The 17,810-nt window shown below is 34.5% G+C and overlaps 2 protein-coding genes across 4 annotated transcripts; one reads left to right on the top strand and one right to left on the bottom strand.

The window, feature by feature from the left end:
• Nucleotides 1–1,957: 1,957 nt before the first annotated feature.
• Nucleotides 1,958–7,102, top strand: LOC122309420 (plant UBX domain-containing protein 9). Of its 3 annotated transcripts, none has more exons than XM_043122915.1 (11): nucleotides 1,959–2,189; nucleotides 2,630–2,691; nucleotides 2,973–3,258; nucleotides 3,341–3,421; nucleotides 3,487–3,600; nucleotides 4,056–4,196; nucleotides 4,304–4,504; nucleotides 4,589–4,705; nucleotides 5,558–5,701; nucleotides 5,803–5,859; nucleotides 6,726–7,102. In XM_043122915.1, exons 1-11 carry the CDS (start codon nucleotides 2,106–2,108, stop codon nucleotides 6,831–6,833), a joined length of 1,395 nt encoding a protein of 464 aa, XP_042978849.1. In that variant the 5' UTR covers nucleotides 1,959–2,105; the 3' UTR covers nucleotides 6,834–7,102. The 3 variants fall into 3 exon arrangements, 2 of the variants coding, with proteins under 2 accessions (XP_042978849.1, XP_042978841.1); XM_043122907.1 differs by having other exon boundaries at nucleotides 1,960–2,189; nucleotides 2,823–3,258; XR_006242431.1 differs by lacking the exons at nucleotides 5,803–5,859; nucleotides 6,726–7,102 and adding an exon at nucleotides 5,387–5,457 and having other exon boundaries at nucleotides 1,958–2,189; nucleotides 2,823–3,258.
• A 104-nt stretch (nucleotides 7,103–7,206) lies between these two features.
• On the bottom strand, nucleotides 7,207–11,522 carry LOC122309412 (probable methyltransferase PMT15). The gene is made up of 6 exons (XM_043122896.1): nucleotides 10,652–11,522; nucleotides 9,505–9,715; nucleotides 9,102–9,399; nucleotides 8,184–8,579; nucleotides 7,879–7,956; nucleotides 7,207–7,791 (listed from the first exon to the last, which is right to left on the bottom strand). The coding sequence occupies exons 1-6, from the start codon at nucleotides 11,327–11,329 to the stop codon at nucleotides 7,542–7,544; spliced, it is 1,911 nt and encodes a 636-aa protein (XP_042978830.1). The 5' UTR covers nucleotides 11,330–11,522; the 3' UTR covers nucleotides 7,207–7,541.
• Nucleotides 11,523–17,810: the final 6,288 nt, after the last annotated feature.

Here is a 17,810-nt window from a genome sequence, read left to right as displayed (position 1 = left end):
TTACATGGTGCATGCACGTGCATTTTTATTTAAATTGAGAAAATCATGTTTTGTTGGCGTAAATGGAATTTCGGGTGCGTGTGTCTCACGAGCCCAAACCGGGATGAGTTATTATCTTGGTGGAGTTCCTCTGGTCACTCAAGAGTGGATAATACTGAGTGACATCCCCTGGGTTGTCACAGGGCAACGACCGGATTGCACGATACAGTAACGCTGTCGTGTCGACTCCGTGGTCCCTAGAGTGACGGGGACTAGAGGATGGTCTGGTCAGGGACGCGCTGGGTGCGAGTTCTGGGCATCTCTCATTTATGTGTCATACGCGTAGACATTACCTACGGTGTGGCACAAAGCTAGAGTGTGCAGATGATCCGTATGGGTGATCATGGTGCATGCATAATTGGATCGTTTTTATGGTTTTGGTTACGGGCCATTTTTTGGGAAAAATGACAAGGTTCGTTTTGAGGTTTTGTGATCCATTTTCTGGAAAAATGGTGGTTTGAGCCATTATCTGGGATAATGGCGAGGCTTAGTTTTAGACGATATGTTTTTAGGCCAAATGAGTTTTTAGCGTGCATGAAAAAATATGGTTTTACAGGTCATGTGCATTGGCTTTTCTTTCATGTATATTGTTTGAGTTTTATATGTTTTTATCTAGTGGTGTTTGGATTTTACTTACCTACGGCACCATTTTTGATTCCGTAGATTTTGGTGCAGAGTTCGAGGAAGAGGATGAGGCTGAGCCCGAGGATGCGGCTCTACCGGAGTTCTAAGTTGGAGTTATGCTTTATAGTTGGTTTGAAACAATATTTGTGTTTTGTAATATTTTATTATGTATGCTTTGAACAACTTTGTTTTAAACTAAGAAAAATTCTGGTACTTAGTTTATGACTTTGTTATCCGCTGCGTGTCTCTTCGTGCACACTTGTTGCTTATACACACACTTGACATTCGTCGATAGGATGGTGACCCGTGATGTCACTATCCGGATGTCTCGACTTCCTCTTATCCGTGCTGCGTGCATGGAGATTTAGGGACGTCACAGTTGGCATCTCTATTTTAAGTATATGTTAGGATAGTGAGCTGATCTTAATAATTTGTAAATAATTACAAAAAAATAACGATAAGATATTAAATAATAATAAAAATTAATGATAAAAATCACACGACTAGGCAAACACAACCTTAAAAAAAATAAACAATTATATATACATTATGGGAGCTTCAGGAAACGGAGGAATAGGACAAATTATTTCTTTACATCTACAGTTTTAATTATATACACATTCATTTCTATTATATTTATCATTACCTGTTATGACGATAATATGTACTTTACGGTCCTTAACATCGATTAACATTTAAATGCCAAACTTTATAATTACATTACGGATTTGTTTATCATCTTAAACAGGATATATTTTTTAATTTATTCCATGGAGTAAGATCTATGGTTAAGATGAACTTAATGCAAAAAGTTATTAGACAAATAATAAAGAGACATATTTAGTTTATAGATTTCAAAAAGAAATCAATTTGCAAGTTGATTTTATTGGATATGGTAAGTTAAATAATAAATTATTATTTTTTATAATAAAATAGATTCGACCTATCGCATCAAATTACGTTAATTTATAATTTTATTTTTATAAAAAAAATTTGTAGAGCTAACGCTTCTAATAAAAAACTATTTATAAAATAAAAGGAGAAATTTGTAATTTTAGATGTGGGGAGAGAGACGTCTAATATAAAGCGTAGATTGGTCATTTAGGTCATATAATATGAAAAGTTGTAATTTGCTGGTGTATTTAAAAAAGAAAAAGGGCAATTAGGACAGGATGATGTAGAAGAGTATACTAATATTCGACTTTGGATATCAATTGCCACGTGTACGTCAAGCGGAGTACCGCGTGCACATGCTCCCACCGCTGTAATGCACCTTACGGTTGGAAAGTCGAACAAGAAAAAGCGCGCAATCTCCGTTCTCTTTTTATCCCTCGGAGCGTATAATTTCCATCCGTACATCCGGAAGACCCAGGTCCCAGAGTCCACACACACTCTACCTTCCCACTCTCTGTCTCTGAGCATTTTTTCTCTGAACGACGGCAATGGCAAGGCCATCACAGGACGCGATCGACACGTTCATGGCCGTCACCGGCGTCTCCGAGTCACTCGCGCTTCAGAAACTGGAGGTGCATTTTTCTGATCTTCCATTTTCGTCCTTATCCGTCTCGTTGTTCCTTCAGATCATCTTATACCCTTCTTGAGCTCATGTACGGACTCGTTTCTGTCTAGTTTCCCGTTTCTTTCTTTGATTTGTATTTCTAATGATTAGTACTTAGATCTTCAAGAACGTGATACATAATGCGGACATATTTGGAGATTTATGCTTAGATTCGTCAATATTAGCGAATCTTTTTTGTACATTCTTGCTGAATTTCTGGTGTCTCGGTATAATGTGGTAATATGGTATATAGTTGCTTCTACTGATGGTACTATAATTATGATATTATACTAAAGGATGAAAAGAAAGTGAAATATAGTCTATCTATTCAAAATAAAAGACGTTCCTCGCCCTATGTTACTTCCATGTCTTTTCTGAGTTGTTTGATATATTTTGATTGGTAAACAGGAACATGGTGGCAACCTCAATGAAGCTATTAATGGACATTTTGGTGAACTTAATACACACAAGTATGGCATATCACTTTGTTTCACTTGTTTTGATTTTGGCGTCTCTATCATTCTTTTGACTAGGTTTCTTTCTCAAGTTTCCTGTAAGTTGATTCTGAATTCTGCAATTTTTAATCCTTGTATTACTTTAGTGCTTCCGTATCTAGTGAAAACGCCAATTACGCAACATCTGCTGCTTTCCAGCGGAATCATCCGATTCAAAATGGATCACGTGGACTTTTACCGCTTCTCGCTGCTGCAAGAAGTTTTAAGCCTTCGTTACTGCTTGATCCTAATTACAGGAGAGATCTCTATAACCGGATTCGTGCTTCTGCGTTCAACAGCCGGAGGCCATTTATTTCACATTCAGGACCGGTAGGGGAGCTTCCTCAGCACTTCAACGGTGCGAATGAACAGCCCTATCATTTGGGACCAAGGCAGACCGAGGATGTGAGTGGAGTTTCATTATCCTCTGATCAGGGAACTCATGGAAATCATATAGAAGAAGAAATGATTCAAGCTGCTATTGAGGCTTCAAAGAAGGATTTTGAAAGGGGTTATCAAAATCAGCAATTCAGTTCTCCCAGTGTATGTTAAGGTTAATTTTACTGCCTTGTATTGTATGGTAATTATGCATTCTTGAAGTTCTTATATACAAATATCCATGCAGGATTATTCCGGTATTGGGCTTCCGCAAGGGCAAAGTCACACAGAAGATGACTTTTCTCATGCAATTTCATTGTCATTAGAGGTATTTTAGCTCTCATCATTCTGTTTATTACTTGTGCTTTTCCTTCTAACATGAATTGAATTCAGACAGCAGAACGAGAGAAAGCAATGCGGGAGCAGCAAGTGATTAATGAAGATCAGGATATCGGATATTATGATTTAGGTATTAGAAATGAGAAAGCCAAGAATAGTGGATCGAAGGTATGCACTTCTTGTTGCTTGTTTTGTTTTATAGTGATATACTCTTGACCCACATAAAATACTTGCATGTACAGTGTATCGATGATGTTTCCTGTACCTCTAATTCCATTTGAGTTGATAAGCACCACTTGATGAGAAAAGAAAGCACGACCCTAACCTTCATATTGTGTATCTAAGAATTGATATGGTTGATATTGTGGCAGAATACCTATGTAAAGGTATAAGTTAAAACATATCCCTTTGGTTTGGCTCATTTTTGACTCTGTGGAGATGCAGGTTTATGTTAGGTCTATATCGTGATTTGTGTGTGATACAACTCTTCCCAGAAAAACTACATTGTAGTCTGTAGAGATATATTAAAAGCTTTTGGGAGTTACTGGATAAAATTTCATATGTTCCTCTTCCCCTTGTGAAGACACTAATGTGGTTCTTCTAACAAATAGACATTTCTTTAGGTTAAGCCAGGAAGTTCATCATCATGCCACAGTGGTGCTGCAAATATGAAACAGCCATTAGTGAGTCCCGGGTCCAACTGCAATACTACTAATTCTGGTAATCGTCCTTCACACAGCAAAGATGGTTTTCAATCTGAAGAGGTATCATATTTCTGTTGTGAGGAATTAAATTGAGTTACATAAATAAGAAAATAAAACTGTAAGTCTCACAAGTCCTCCATTAATTCCTCTGTCTTTTCGCAATGAAGTGGGGTGAAATTTCTTCAAAAGAGCTCGATGAAGCAGTCATGCTTGAATCTGCACTTTTTGGAGAAAGGCCTGAAGAATTAAAAAGTCGCTTCCATGATGCACCTCATCTGCAAAGGAATCAAGACAAAATTTTCTGTCATTCTGTAACGCATCCTCCATCGGCCTCTCTAACAGCTCAGCGATTTCTAAGAGAACAACAGGTTCTGAATTCTGACTTCCTGTTTGCAATGACTATATGATGGTAGTATTACATGTGGCTTGATTGGGTAAGTTTTTTTCTGCAGGATGTTGAGTATATGGCATCCCTTATGGCTGATAGAGAAAAGGAAATAAATGCTCTCAAGGAAGCTGAGTCTCATTCCTTAAAGAAAGAGAAATCATGGAATGAGTTACTTGAGGAGGTAGTGTGTCTGTTGGATTATGGTGTTACTGTGTAAATCAGCCTAGTGTTTGCAAACCTATAATTTGTTGACACTTGATGTAAAGTCCTAGGCTCCATTTTTTTCCACAAATCACTAGAGTGAACAGGGATTGCTCATAATGAAAGTCACCAATTTACATACTCTGCAGATACAGTGTTGGAGTATAAATTTGTGATGGCCTCTTTGATTCTCATTGTTCATGTCCTCAACCCCTTATTTTTTTTTCGTTTTTTGAGTAGTTCTCAGGTTATTCATCAATTTTTTTAGTGGAGCATCTCTGATATCTTTATCTACTGCCTGAAGTGTAGGTTGAGAAATTATGTATCAGATAAAATATTAACCATGGTCCACCTCTTAATGAATCACTCATAATGGAAATTTTGACGTGAAAAATATAGGATTTGAATTGCAAAAATGGTATATACTACAGTCTCATCATAATCCTATCCTGTTGTGTTGATGTGGCATTATGCATCAACACTTGAATTGTCAGGAAAAAAAGAGCCGATCTAATGGCTGATGAGTAATGCCAAATCAGGCATGGTTTGATGGGCGAAGAATGAGAGTGTAGTATATAACATAACTCTTTGAATCCTTTAAAGGTAATGAAAAAGCTTTTGCATATTGAGATACTGATTTCTGCCAACTCTTCTCATGTAGTGCTAAATGTGATGTATTTTACTACATCAATGTATTAAGATTATTGCAGCCTTGGATATAATGCTTAAATTGTAAGTGATAATTAAGGAGTTCTGTATGTGTCATTTACAGTGAGATAGCACCCATTCTAATTTGTGAAGTCATGCTCTCTCTCTCTCTCTGTGGTGACAGGATTTGGAGAGAAGTCTAGCTATAAAAGAAGCTTTGCTTCCTCAGGAACCAGCAGCAGATGATGAGAATGTAGTAACTCTCCTAGTTCGGATGCCAGATGGAAGCCGTCATGGTCGTCGCTTTCTCAAGTCCGACAAGCTTCAGGTAAAAGTGATGTATATAAAATTTTAGGTTCATTTTCTATGCTGGCAAAAAATAAGTCATGTTATGCGGGCTCAGCTGACTATGGTGTTCATGCTCTTTAGCTTCTACTTGACTTCATAGATGTTGGTAGAGTGGTGAAGCCTGGCACTTACAGAGTGGTAAGTGACAGCCCCTTTTCTCTAGATTTCTGATTGTCTTTCCTTGAACTGTTTAGTTTTCCATTAGGATGACATTTATATCCATCATACTCAGCATTCACAGTGGAGAAATTTCTTATTTTGTGTGTAAAAATTCAATTTTCATTCCCGTAACTAAAGTGCTGGCTGCCACTAACACAGTTTCAGAAATGGTGAAGTGGTGCTTTTGCTCTGTTTCCTCGATGCAGTTTGTGAAGGATAACCAAAACCATAGTAGTTGGATATGGTCCTTTATATCTGGAGATTTAATTGGGTCATGATTAAGCATGTGAATCTAGATAAGATTGACTTCCGTAGTTTGGTTTAATCCTGTGTCACAAATAGAATAAGAGAGAGGTAACAGCATTTATAGAACGGAGATCTATATGGTAATAAATACTGGGAATTTCAGTTAGTGGATTATAAGTATAACAGAATCTTTATCCTAATGTAATCACCCTTACCCTTATTAGAGGATGCTTTTTAACATTAGTGCAGAGATGTTTACTTCGGAGGTAAATAACATTTTCATTTCACATAATCCATGAGGGCATGCGGCGTTGCCCATGTGGTTGCCAGTTGAGCTGAAGCTCTTAAGGTTTTTAATTTATTTAATGCTAGAGCAAGTTGAGCTTCTTTTAGGAGTGGGGTTTTCTTTTGGCTAAAAAAGAATCATGGTTGTCAATATAACTACTGTTTGCTGTTCTATTTTGTACTGTGTTAAGAGTGGCTTGCGAACATGTTGAAAATGGAGAAGTGATTTAGGAGATCAAACGAAATGTGAAAATTGGAGAGTTGTTATTGCAAGTGTTCCCGACTCTAATTGGCTTCATTTACATGATGAACAGGTGAGGCCTTACCCCCGGCATGCTTTCAGCTTTAGTGACTGTTCGTTGAGTTTGGGTGAACTAGGCCTGACCAGCAAACAAGAAGCCTTGTTTCTGGAGTTGATCTAGTATCATTGCTCCTGTCCTGAAAATCCTAGCTGCTCGCACGTAGTTTTAACTCAAAATATAAGCTGTACTTGTTTGTGGTTTGTAAACTTTGTTTAGAATGGCTAGAATCTGAGACCCTGGGTCACCTTACAGAAACTGGACATCAAGTGCTAAACAAACTGAGAGGATCTGTTATGCCTGGTGGTGGTGATGATGATGATGTATATAGTCTGTTTCGTGTGTTTGATTTGCTTTATGACAAGTAACCACCGCAATGTTTCACTTGCAAATTCACATAGTACCGTGTGAGATGATTAGTAAATAAATTACTTTTTCAATAAATTATCCACTCCTTTAATAACCTTACTTAAAAAATATATAAAAAAAATAGATCGAGGCTAAACGGTGTGTTTCATATGATAATAATGTAACGTTTGTTTGTTGGGTGAGTTTACATGCCATTTGCAAAGTCAATTGACTTGTATTCGGAGCCTAAAAGTATCCCAGCCCAAATCCAAATATTTGGGGAAGCAACTCAAATTCTTCCAAAATCTTCCACCTCGTCCCCCCTCTTTCAAAGTCTTGGAGAATATTGGGCTCGCCTCCAAGGCTTATTTTCTGTATGCTCCTGCACGTGAATACATGTACTTTCCCCAATGGGTGCCAAAGAATCAGCTTCTGAAGAAAATTATTAACAGAAAAATGTAAAGAAAATTGAAGTCATATTATTTATGAAACGCTTTTGGTTCCCTGTTGATTTTGGTTAGGGGCTGGAGCTGTCCAATACTGCTTTACTGCCACCAAAATCTTCTCTCTTTCCAGAGGTCCATTTTCATGGTCTACAATTCTGCTATCCCATTGCATTGCATCTAAAATGCTCTTGATTTTCACCAAGTAGTCTACGTCGTCCCGGAAAATTGCACTCCCTTCCGGCCGTAAAATCCGATCCATTTCGAGCAAGATATCTTCCGTATCACATCTGTAGCACAATTGATTTAAGATTAGAAAAACAAAAGTATGTGCAGGGTCTAGTAACCAAGACAAATACTACAAAACTGAGGAATACCTGTCCTTGTAGAGGCTAAAAACAGAATCAGCATGGATGAAATCGTAAGTTCGAGGGTAAGTTGACATGGCCTCACACCTAACAGGAGGCAGACAAATTACTAGCAACCTTTGAAAACTACTGAATGAAGGACAAGCTTTTAGTTATAAATTAGGTAATGCCAGTAGCGTGCCAAACGACGAACAACTTTCTCTTGTCTTTAGTAAAGCAAAAAAACACAATCAAGAATAATAGCTATTTTGATATTTGTCTATTGACTGAACCACTGTTTAGGAAATTAGTAAACGAAGAGAGCAAAAGCATACCAATTTTGATATGTTCCAATCAATCCTCGTTCATAGATAACTCCAAGTGTGTTGACCTCGGCCTCGACCGGGACAATGTTCATAACCCAAACAGGATCATCAACTACTAATGCAGCTGAAAATCCTCCCAAGTAAGAATTCATATCCAGCAAATTACGATACCTCCCGCGCTCTCCTAGTTGATGGTCTATGGTCTTGTAATATGCTACTCTCTTTCTCCATAGCTCTGTATTTTCTGTGAAAGTTTCAGCTGTAATTCCCTTCAAAGTTCCTCTTCTAATCCTTGGTGGAATGGAAGTCAGTCTCTCTGGCCAGTTTGCTAATTCCCCACCTGCCACTTGTTTAATGTTGGAAACGTTAGGCAATGGGGTTATACAGTTCTCCATTTTAGTGTACCTGCATAAGAAGTGAAAGATAAAGAGTACTGTTAGAACAGAGACTAAAAAGCTTTAGATGCTCCATCAAATGCATTAAAAAAATATTTAAAATAAAATAAATCTCTCAAGCAACCAGACACAACATGGAGTGAAAGACAAGGCAGAAGAAAGGATCCAATACAACACAAGTTTCAATGAATGGATAGAGTAACTGACAAAGTTTGAATTTCAGGGAGGAAAAAGAAACATTTAACTGACAATGACATCTAATTCCCATATCCTTTACCACACGCTATGGTTTTGGCATCACTGATAAAGGCTTTTTTAGCAGTGAGAAGAATTTGCTTAGGCCGTTTGCTGGGAGATCCCACAAAAAGAAGAGGTCAAAAGTATAGGAAATAACTAGTAATTTATCCACGACTAGAAGTCGATCTTTAAATTTCTTTGAAAACTCAAACGAACTATGTTGGAAAGAAAATATCAATTTGATTTAAAAAAGACTAGAAAAAGTAAAACACATTGAAGTTGAAAGCTGCATTACCATGCCTTGTCTGGATCCTGTGCTGGACAAAATTGTGGAAACTTGAAAACCCTCCTGTTCATCTTGCAGTGAACATGGTTAGTTGGTTTCTGCCAAATAGAAATGTCATTCTTCTGCTTTATTTTTTTCCAGCATAGGCTTCTAGCAACATTCTCAATTCCCGTCTGTTCTGCCTTAAGATCTTCAGGAGTTCTTTCCCAACCTCTCCAGTGATTTTCCCAGTTTATTGGTGGCCCAGACAAGATCCAGTACCCACCAGGACGAAGAATTCGATCCACTTCGATCAAATAACGCCCGTCTGCACACCCATTATAAGCAATATACAAGTTCAGAAAAAAATTGAATATGATAAGTACAACGAAATTCTATAGGAAGAAATAGAAATGAAGGAGCTTGGGATTACCGTGCTGGCCCCAAGGAATAAGACAACGTGAGCAGTGAGCCATGTCAAAGGCTCTTGAAGGGTAAGGAAGCCTAATCGATGCAAGAACTCCGATCAATGCCGGAACTCCTCGTTCAAGAGCAAATTGGACCTGAGCTTCATGGGTGTCTCTTGGTGCAAATGACACTGCAATAATGTTACGAGAAAGAAGGTATGCTCCCCAACTTGCAACCTGAATAAATTTTCAAAACCAAAAACAGAAAACATTTGTCAAATATCCACACTTTTTATCACTTTCAATTCTACTTTTAATGTTTTGGGTACGAATTTAAGTATTAAAAAAAAAAAAAAAAACTCAAGATGCAGATGAAACCACCCAACAGTGTAGATAACGTGCCTAAACTAAAACTCCCTGGACTTGTAAATAACTTGCAAGTTAAGAAAGTGTGAATGGAGTAGTTACAAAGTGCCATGATTATGGGAAGATTGATCTAGGTCCATGTTTTGCTTCCTTACCTGCACTCTTTTCAAGAATTAATGAGTGCTTTAAAAACCTAGTAATAAAGATATAATGACAAAGTGCATTGAATAAACCTTAATTACAAAGGTTTCTTCATTGCAATTTGAGTAAAACCAAAACCTCCTCTAGCCAATTCTGAAACTTTTAAATAAATAAAAAAAGAACAAAAAACACAAGAAAGTTCAGACCTTTCATGCATTATACTTCACTTCAATTTGAAGAAATTGAAAAACTACTACCTGTGCATATAATTCCAAAGCCTTTTTTTCTTTTTAACAATTTACATGAAGACCTCCGCCAATTTTTCTTTTATTAAATAGAAAGTGGACCAACATATTATCTTCACCGCTGTCCTAAGATTATAGAATTAAACAAATTATGCTAAAAATCTTTAAACTCCATGAACTAGACGGTTTCAAGAAGTCAAATATTGAATGCAACCACCACACCTACAAATGGCAGCCTCTATCTTCAAATGCACATTTCAATTATATACGATGAACCGGCCGGTTCAGAGTTAACTATATATAATGAACCGGACGGTTCACGCAGTAAAGATTTCCGGCCATCCCGCCATCATTCAAGAAAAGTAGGAAGAAGAAAACAGAGTAGGAAAAAGAAATGAAGGGAATCGAGAAATGTTTGTACCCCACAACCGGTATCGATGGCGGTCCTTATAGACCCGTCTTTCAGATTAATCAGCTTCCCAATATCATCAATGTAGGCATCTGCACCATTAGGAAACATCGTCCCGCCTCCGGGGAACCTGAACCGGTCTCGCTGGAACCTGACCCAATTCTGGTTTTTCTTTTCCACCGTCAAATGCTTGTGCGGCACGTTAGCGAACCACACCGAGTCCCGACTCTCCGGCCAACGGAACGGCGCCTTGTAACCGTAGGGCGCTGGGACTCGGCACTTGAGCACCTCGCGGGGCTCCGGGCAGTGCCGCTCCCTGTACACCAGCATATTCCGGTCGAACTTCAAGGACCTCACGGCGTCCTCGCACGGGGTATACTCGGAGAACTTGGCCTCGCAGGGAGGGATGTAATTAACACGCGCCGCAGTAGGAGATGGGTCGGGGGCCTGGTGGTGGGCCGAGAAGTCAAGGGTGACGACTGAGACGGAGGAGACGAAGGTGGAGTTAAGGGACTGGTCGGAGCATGAGACGCCAGAGAAGGAGGAGGGGATGACGGCGGTGGAGGAGTGAGACCAAATTCCTACAAGGTAGCAGAGAGAGCAGAGGATGGCGACGAATATGAGGTAGTAGAGGTTAGCTCTCTTGGTTTTGAAAACCCAAAAATAGTGAAGTGGGTTTGCGAAAGCCATTGAAACCAACCAGCAAAAGAAATCAATCCCCTCAGTAGAGAGAGAGGAAGTATATATATGAGTGCAGTGCAGGGGACGCGCATGGCCTTGTCAAGGGGATGAATATATACAAAGAAAGAGGAAGAAAAGAAAGACAAAAGGAGGAAGAGAGGAGAGGCTCTTCCACGGGTGTTTCAGTCAGAATCAACGCTCTCTCTCTCTCTCTCTCTCTCGTTACGTGTACTATATCTCTCCTCCTTTTTTCCTTGGAAGTTTCTACTTTGGTATTGTCTATTTAATTTTTTTCTAATTTACAAAATATAAATATAAATACTAAATCTCACTATATTTAATGTTAAGATTCATACTATATTTAAAAAAAATATACAGACAGTATCTATTGATGTAAAGACACAAATTGTAATTAATGCAATTTCCCTTTTTTTTTTTTTTTTAAATATCCGTTTCACAGTTATTGAATTTTAATATTTATTCATTTTAATAAATACTATTTATGTGATATTTTAGTAAGCTTATGTATTTTGCTTGAAGGATAATGCTAGGGTGTACACTAAATATGCACTTCAAATATGCATATTGGTGTAAATTAGTCTTTTGCTTTTTTTTTTTTTTTTTTTTTAAATATTTTTTAAACATCCTTAATCATTAAGAAAAAATAACATATGAATGAGCATATTTGGATTATGCTTGTGAGTATATGGATTATTATGAATATTATGATGGAGGTGTTTCGGGAAAATAATTGATGTCTTTCATTTTTCATTTCTATGCATAGAAAGAATTTAATTATTCTTTGTGATAGCTCAATTCAAGAAAAAATATACAATAAATTTATTTTTATGAAATCTTTTTATGACTATAATATTTTTTTTTATACATAAAGAGAGTGGATTCGATTCTTGATTCTCTTATAGAATCCGTTAGATCTATTTTATAATAAAATTAACTTTATAATATGATATATCGTGTCAGATTACATCAATTTATAAGTTAACTTTTATGTAATCAATTTATGGTTGAATGGTACGAATTGCATGCATGGTTAACCTATTTGGGTATTGGATCAGATTTTTATGAAATTTGTTTTGGTATTGCAAACGATGTAAGCCACTATAACAACTTAAAACTTTTTACGGCGATTGATTTTGCCGCAATTAATCAATATTCTTGTCAGAAATATCTTAAACGGTAGGCATGCTGTCCTCGTCATCAGATCGGCAGATGTTTTAGCATTCAAATTTCGGAACGAAATGGACAAAAAAAAGGAATTAATGACATATCTTATTCCTTGAACGCTTCGATGTCAGTAGTTTTCATGAGTAATCAATGTGTTTGCATTTATACGGATTGAATTGGGTTTTGGTAATCCAAACGTCTTTCCTTGCACATGCACCACCCATTTTTTGGTGAAAATACAGCTATTTCTGATTAATAATAATAATAATAATAATAATAATAAACGAAGATATTTTAAAGCAATAGTTATATATGCTATAGATTCTGATCTTTTATATACTTCCAAAACCAATTTAATGTTTTTTTTTTAAATAAAAAAAATTTGGGTGAGTTTTCCTTAATTATTAGGTAATTAAATATACATTATTTATGAGTATTAAGAGTTAAGCGCGCAGCAACTTCATTCATGAATTACAGTTGTTTCAGGAGATCATACATGCGTGATTCATATCCTTAATTATTGTTTTTCATTGATTAAAAATGATGTTAAGGAAGAATAATTAAAGATTAATGCTACATACAATCGTAAAATATACAAATGCATATATATAATTATTTAAAAAAAAGTAAAATTTACTATTAATTTTTTTTATATAAATTTTATATTTATTTATTTTTTTAAAATAATTATATCTCGTTTGTATACACATAATTATAAGTGTTATTTCTCATAATTAAAGACTGGTTTAATTAGCCACCGACTTTTAGCCTGTTCATTAATGCTCGCTTGTATTTCATGAGGGGTGAGATCCTGGGCGGGTTGAATGATCTCCTTCCCATTGTATATTTGTTTCCCATGCGTGTGTCAACGTCGCGAAGTGCATTGTTTTATGCATGCGTTTACGTATTTTGTAGGTATCCAAAAAGGATTGGCCCCACGCCTCTCTGTCTGATCAGGGCGAGCCGGCGGCCGTGCCTAGGATGCTTATCCATCCATGTTCTTAATCAATTTTCATTCGAATAATACAAATACAGTCTTCAAATATTTATTTAAAACTTTAAATATTTATTCGAGAATTATAATATAGATCAAAATAATTTTATTTTTAAAATTTTTAAAATTATAAAAAATTCTTATTAAAATAATTTTTTTATTTAATAAAGACTGTAAATAGAATTTTTCTTTTTTATTCACTTTTCAACCAATTTTTAGGACATATATATTTTTTTCCGAGATTATTTTCGTTCCATGCATTGAATTTTATTTTATTTTTAATTTATACTTTAATTAATTTATAATAGACATGTAAATAAATTGTATAGGTTATAAGGCGTACTATAGACTAATTAGGAAATACAATATATATATATACCGTAATATTTACAGCATATAATAATATTACCGTAATATTGTTAAGATACGAAGAAAACACAATGATCATCTAATCATAGGAAACTTATACGTACACCAACATAAATACCAATATATACCAAAAAATTAATTTCCTTAGCTCGCAATGTTTCAATTTATTTGATAAATAAGTGCCTATTTTTTCAAAAGCTAGTGATATTAATTAACGAGAAATGATGCTTGTAATCTTGACTCGTGAGTATATAAGTATCATGTAATTATTTAAAAATAAATAAATAAATATAGGATCTACATAAAAAAATTTTAATTTTTTATAATAAATTTAATTTAATTTTTTAAAATAACTATACGATATTTATACATTCTATAATTATATATAATATTACTCTTAATTAACTCCTTTCACCATTGACATGAAAGAATAGAAGCAATCCAAAACAGAAGTATCTAGGAGAGGATGTGTACACAGATACAGTGACAAAGAGCATGATGTTATAATAAATGTGATTAAAATAAAAATTGAAGCTATAATTCAAAAGGGCCACTCCAAATAGTGAATTTAGACCTAATATTGGCATTTTTTTAAGGAATAAATTAAAGAGAAAAAGCAGGTTACTTGCTGGTAGAGTCTTCTCGATTTGACGTCGATATGCAGCATTGCATGTGGGGTAGCTTGGAACTGGTGGGGGTTTCATTTTGGTTGATTGGGGGGGCCGGGTTGGGCCCGGTTTAGTTAGGAGGATAAGCCAATGCTGTTGGTTCATTCTTGATTTTTTACTTAAAAATTGTTGTGCTTTGACTTCAACTTTTCTTATTTATTTATTTTTTATTGGGGGTAACTGCCATATATTTAAGCTATTAATTAGTACGTGTATAAAAGGATCCAAGCATGTGCATGTTCTTTGCTCACTTTTTTCTTCCAAGAGCTTGTTTAATTATAATTATTTTAATTATATAATATGGTAGCTTATTGTTATTATATCATAGGGCCAAGTTTCTCCAACTAACTCAAGATGTTAACTAACTTTAATTACTATGGTTTGTTAGCTTCAATTATTTTAATTTGTTAGCTTGAGTTTGACATCATATAATTGCTAAAGATCTAAAGTCATAAAATATTGAAAAAAAATATTTTTGTCTACACAAAAATTTTATAGAAAAAAATTACACACTAATATGATTTAATATAATTGAACAGATTGTATAAATGAAAAATACTTTAACCACAAATAAATTACATAAAAATAAATTTATAAAATGACATTACTTGATGTAGTACGTCAGATTGTAAAAATTTTTTAAAATGAATCTAATATATAATATAAGATTATATTAATTTATAAATTTATTTTTATATAATTATTTTATATCTGTATTACTTGTATAAATAATTAAATATGCAAAGTTTTTACGTCATAAAATTGATGTTTATAGGTAATAATTGTAAAAATATTTATGACAAAATAAGGCAAGCCAACAATATATATATATATATATATATATATTAGAAGTCAAAGGAAAAGACTTGATTATTCCATACAAGACACAAGATTCTAAGCAGATATGCCTTTCTTAAAAATTATAACGTAATCACTGTACTGAAAAAAGTAGATATATGCCACCGCCAAGCGCTTTAGCGCGTGGCTACCGCCCTCGTCACAACTCTCTCCTTTTTCCTGGCTTCAAAAGTTCTAATTGACAACGTGTCTTTTTAGTTCATCCACCACCATCTTTACCTTCATTGTATTATTGATCAATGCAGTGCAATTCACCTGTAAGAAAAAATAATCTGATATTTATATTAAAAATAATTTACTTGTGACAAAAATAACTCATAAATTCAATGCAAATATTAATAATTTTACATTTTCTAAAATTCAGATAAAAATTCTAATGAATCGCAAATCTGATAATTAATTTTAAAAAATTATTATTAGTATTACTAAAAATTATTATTAATATTACTTGTTGTATATATGAATTATGTACACAAAATGGATTAGGAATTTTGGACATTGGGGGACCATGGTTCCCACAAGATCTCAAACTTCATTTATGGTTTACTTGATTTCTTAAATGGCCTCAACAATGATGTCAACCTAACCTCCACCTCCCCCTGCAAAAAAAAGTTGTCATTTTTATAGCCTCCCAAGCTCCAAAGTGCTATACGTGTACAGGTGCTTTTTCACCTTTACTCTTCCATAGGCTAGAAAAGTCGTCTTCTTTTTTTAACCCCAAGGTTATGAATCATGATCTTAATTTGTATGAAGATGAGATAAAATAATTTTAAATAAAAGATAAAAGTTAAATAAAATATTATTAAAATATTATTTTTAAATATTATTTTTTTTTTTAAATTAAAAAAATTGAATTATTTATTATATTTTGTATAAAACTTTAAAAAAATCGTAATGATAAAATGAGATGAGATGCCTTTCAAATTCTAACAGGGCTAAATTTTCAATTTTGAGTAATGTTAGAAATAATTTATAATTGCACAAGATTTGTATAAGTGTTTTTTTGTGAAAAAGTAGACCACATCCAGAAAAAGTGAGTTTTCTATACTTTTTCATGAGTAGATCCATTTTTTTTAATAAACGATCTACGCGAGGATACATTTTAAACTTGTATATATTATTACTTCTTTCTCAATTTTTTTTTAAATGCTAAAAGATGAAGATAGAGAAACAATGAATTAATTGTTCATGTGATTAATCATCTAGTGATGAGTTGGATGATAAGATATGAAGAAAATGTGTATAATTAATTTAATTACACATTAATTAAGCATATGTTTAGCACTAGTAATTTAGCCCCCAAGGGAAAGTAATGTCCACAGCTAAAAAGACGAACAAAATTATTTCTAGAAAGTACTTCTGCAAAGGAAAGAAATATACTTTTCTTGATAAGGATTTTTTGATAATTTAGAAGGGTGGTGGTGTAAAAGTGCTACAAACTTCATTGTGAAATTAGAATAGGGACCGTGGTGGGGAAGGCCATGGATTCTTCTAGTTTGTTGAAATAATGTGCTTTTCTCTAGAATGGGAACTTGCATGTGTTGCTACAAAGGAATATACATGTTGTTAGGTAAATGAGATGATCTGTACTCACCTACCCACATGCTTTGTAAGCTTAATTCATTGCGTGTGAACATTAGGAAAATATATTCTGATCTACAGAAACAGTACCATGGAGAGAATTAACAGTATGGCTCACACGATAAGAGTTTGGGTCGATGAAACAGATCAAGAATATATTAAGAGTATTACATATTAGTGTGAAATTACTATTTATTCCAAATGCTTAAACCAGTTTAAAGATGTAGATTTAATTATTTATTAAATCATCACTACAAGGAATCTAATCTTTTGCAGTGCTCAAAATCGTTGTAAATACTATGAAAAAGTGCTGCAATTTATCAAAAGAAGCAATTTTTAGTTCCTTGCATGTTCGAAGATAAACCTTTCACTTATGATCAATTGCAGTGAAATAAAAAAAACGTTGCAAATAAAGTCAATTGCAGCGATATATTTTCGTTGTAAATTATAAAATAATATGCTAGAAATGAGTTATGAAATTCCCATTAGAATTGTTGCTTTTGAGCAATTCCAACGATTTTAATCCTTGTAAAAGCTTTAAATAGTGCTGCAAATACCCTATATTAGAAGCAACGCTTACTTCTTTCGTTGCATTTAACATTTTTTCCCAAGGACTAAAATCGCTACAAATACCCCATATCAGAAGCAACGCTTGCTTCCTTCGTTGCATTTAAGATTTTTTTCTAGGACTAAAATTGCTACAAAAAGTCAAAAAGCGTTGCAAATACCCCATATTAGATGCAGTGCTTGCTTTCTTTGTTGTATTTAACATTTTTTTCAAGGACTAAAATTGCTGGAATAGATAAATTACAACGAGTTTTGATCTATTTCTAGC

The sequence above is a fragment of the Carya illinoinensis genome, chromosome 1, assembly GCF_018687715.1.
Source record: "Carya illinoinensis cultivar Pawnee chromosome 1, C.illinoinensisPawnee_v1, whole genome shotgun sequence".
NCBI lineage: Eukaryota > Viridiplantae > Streptophyta > Magnoliopsida > Fagales > Juglandaceae > Carya > Carya illinoinensis.
The sequence above is the reverse complement of the archived record's forward strand: the minus strand, read 5'-3'. Positions and strand labels throughout refer to the sequence as shown.

Bases quoted from the DNA above. Each gene is read 5' to 3' on its own strand.
- LOC122309420 (XM_043122907.1), top strand. From the start codon at position 2,106: ATGGCAAGGCCATCACAGGACGCGATCGACACGTTCATGGCCGTCACC. The intron at 3,422-3,486 runs GTATTTTAGCTC...AATTGAATTCAG, and splicing joins CAATTTCATTGTCATTAGAG to ACAGCAGAACGAGAGAAAGC. The intron at 4,505-4,588 runs GTTCTGAATTCT...TTTTTTCTGCAG, and splicing joins GATTTCTAAGAGAACAACAG to GATGTTGAGTATATGGCATC.
- LOC122309412 (XM_043122896.1), bottom strand. From the start codon at position 11,329: ATGGCTTTCGCAAACCCACTTCACTATTTTTGGGTTTTCAAAACCAAG. The intron at 8,580-9,101 runs GTAATGCAGCTT...CTTCTTATGCAG, and splicing joins CAGGATCCAGACAAGGCATG to GTACACTAAAATGGAGAACT. The intron at 7,957-8,183 runs GTATGCTTTTGC...GCCTCCTGTTAG, and splicing joins ATTGGAACATATCAAAATTG to GTGTGAGGCCATGTCAACTT.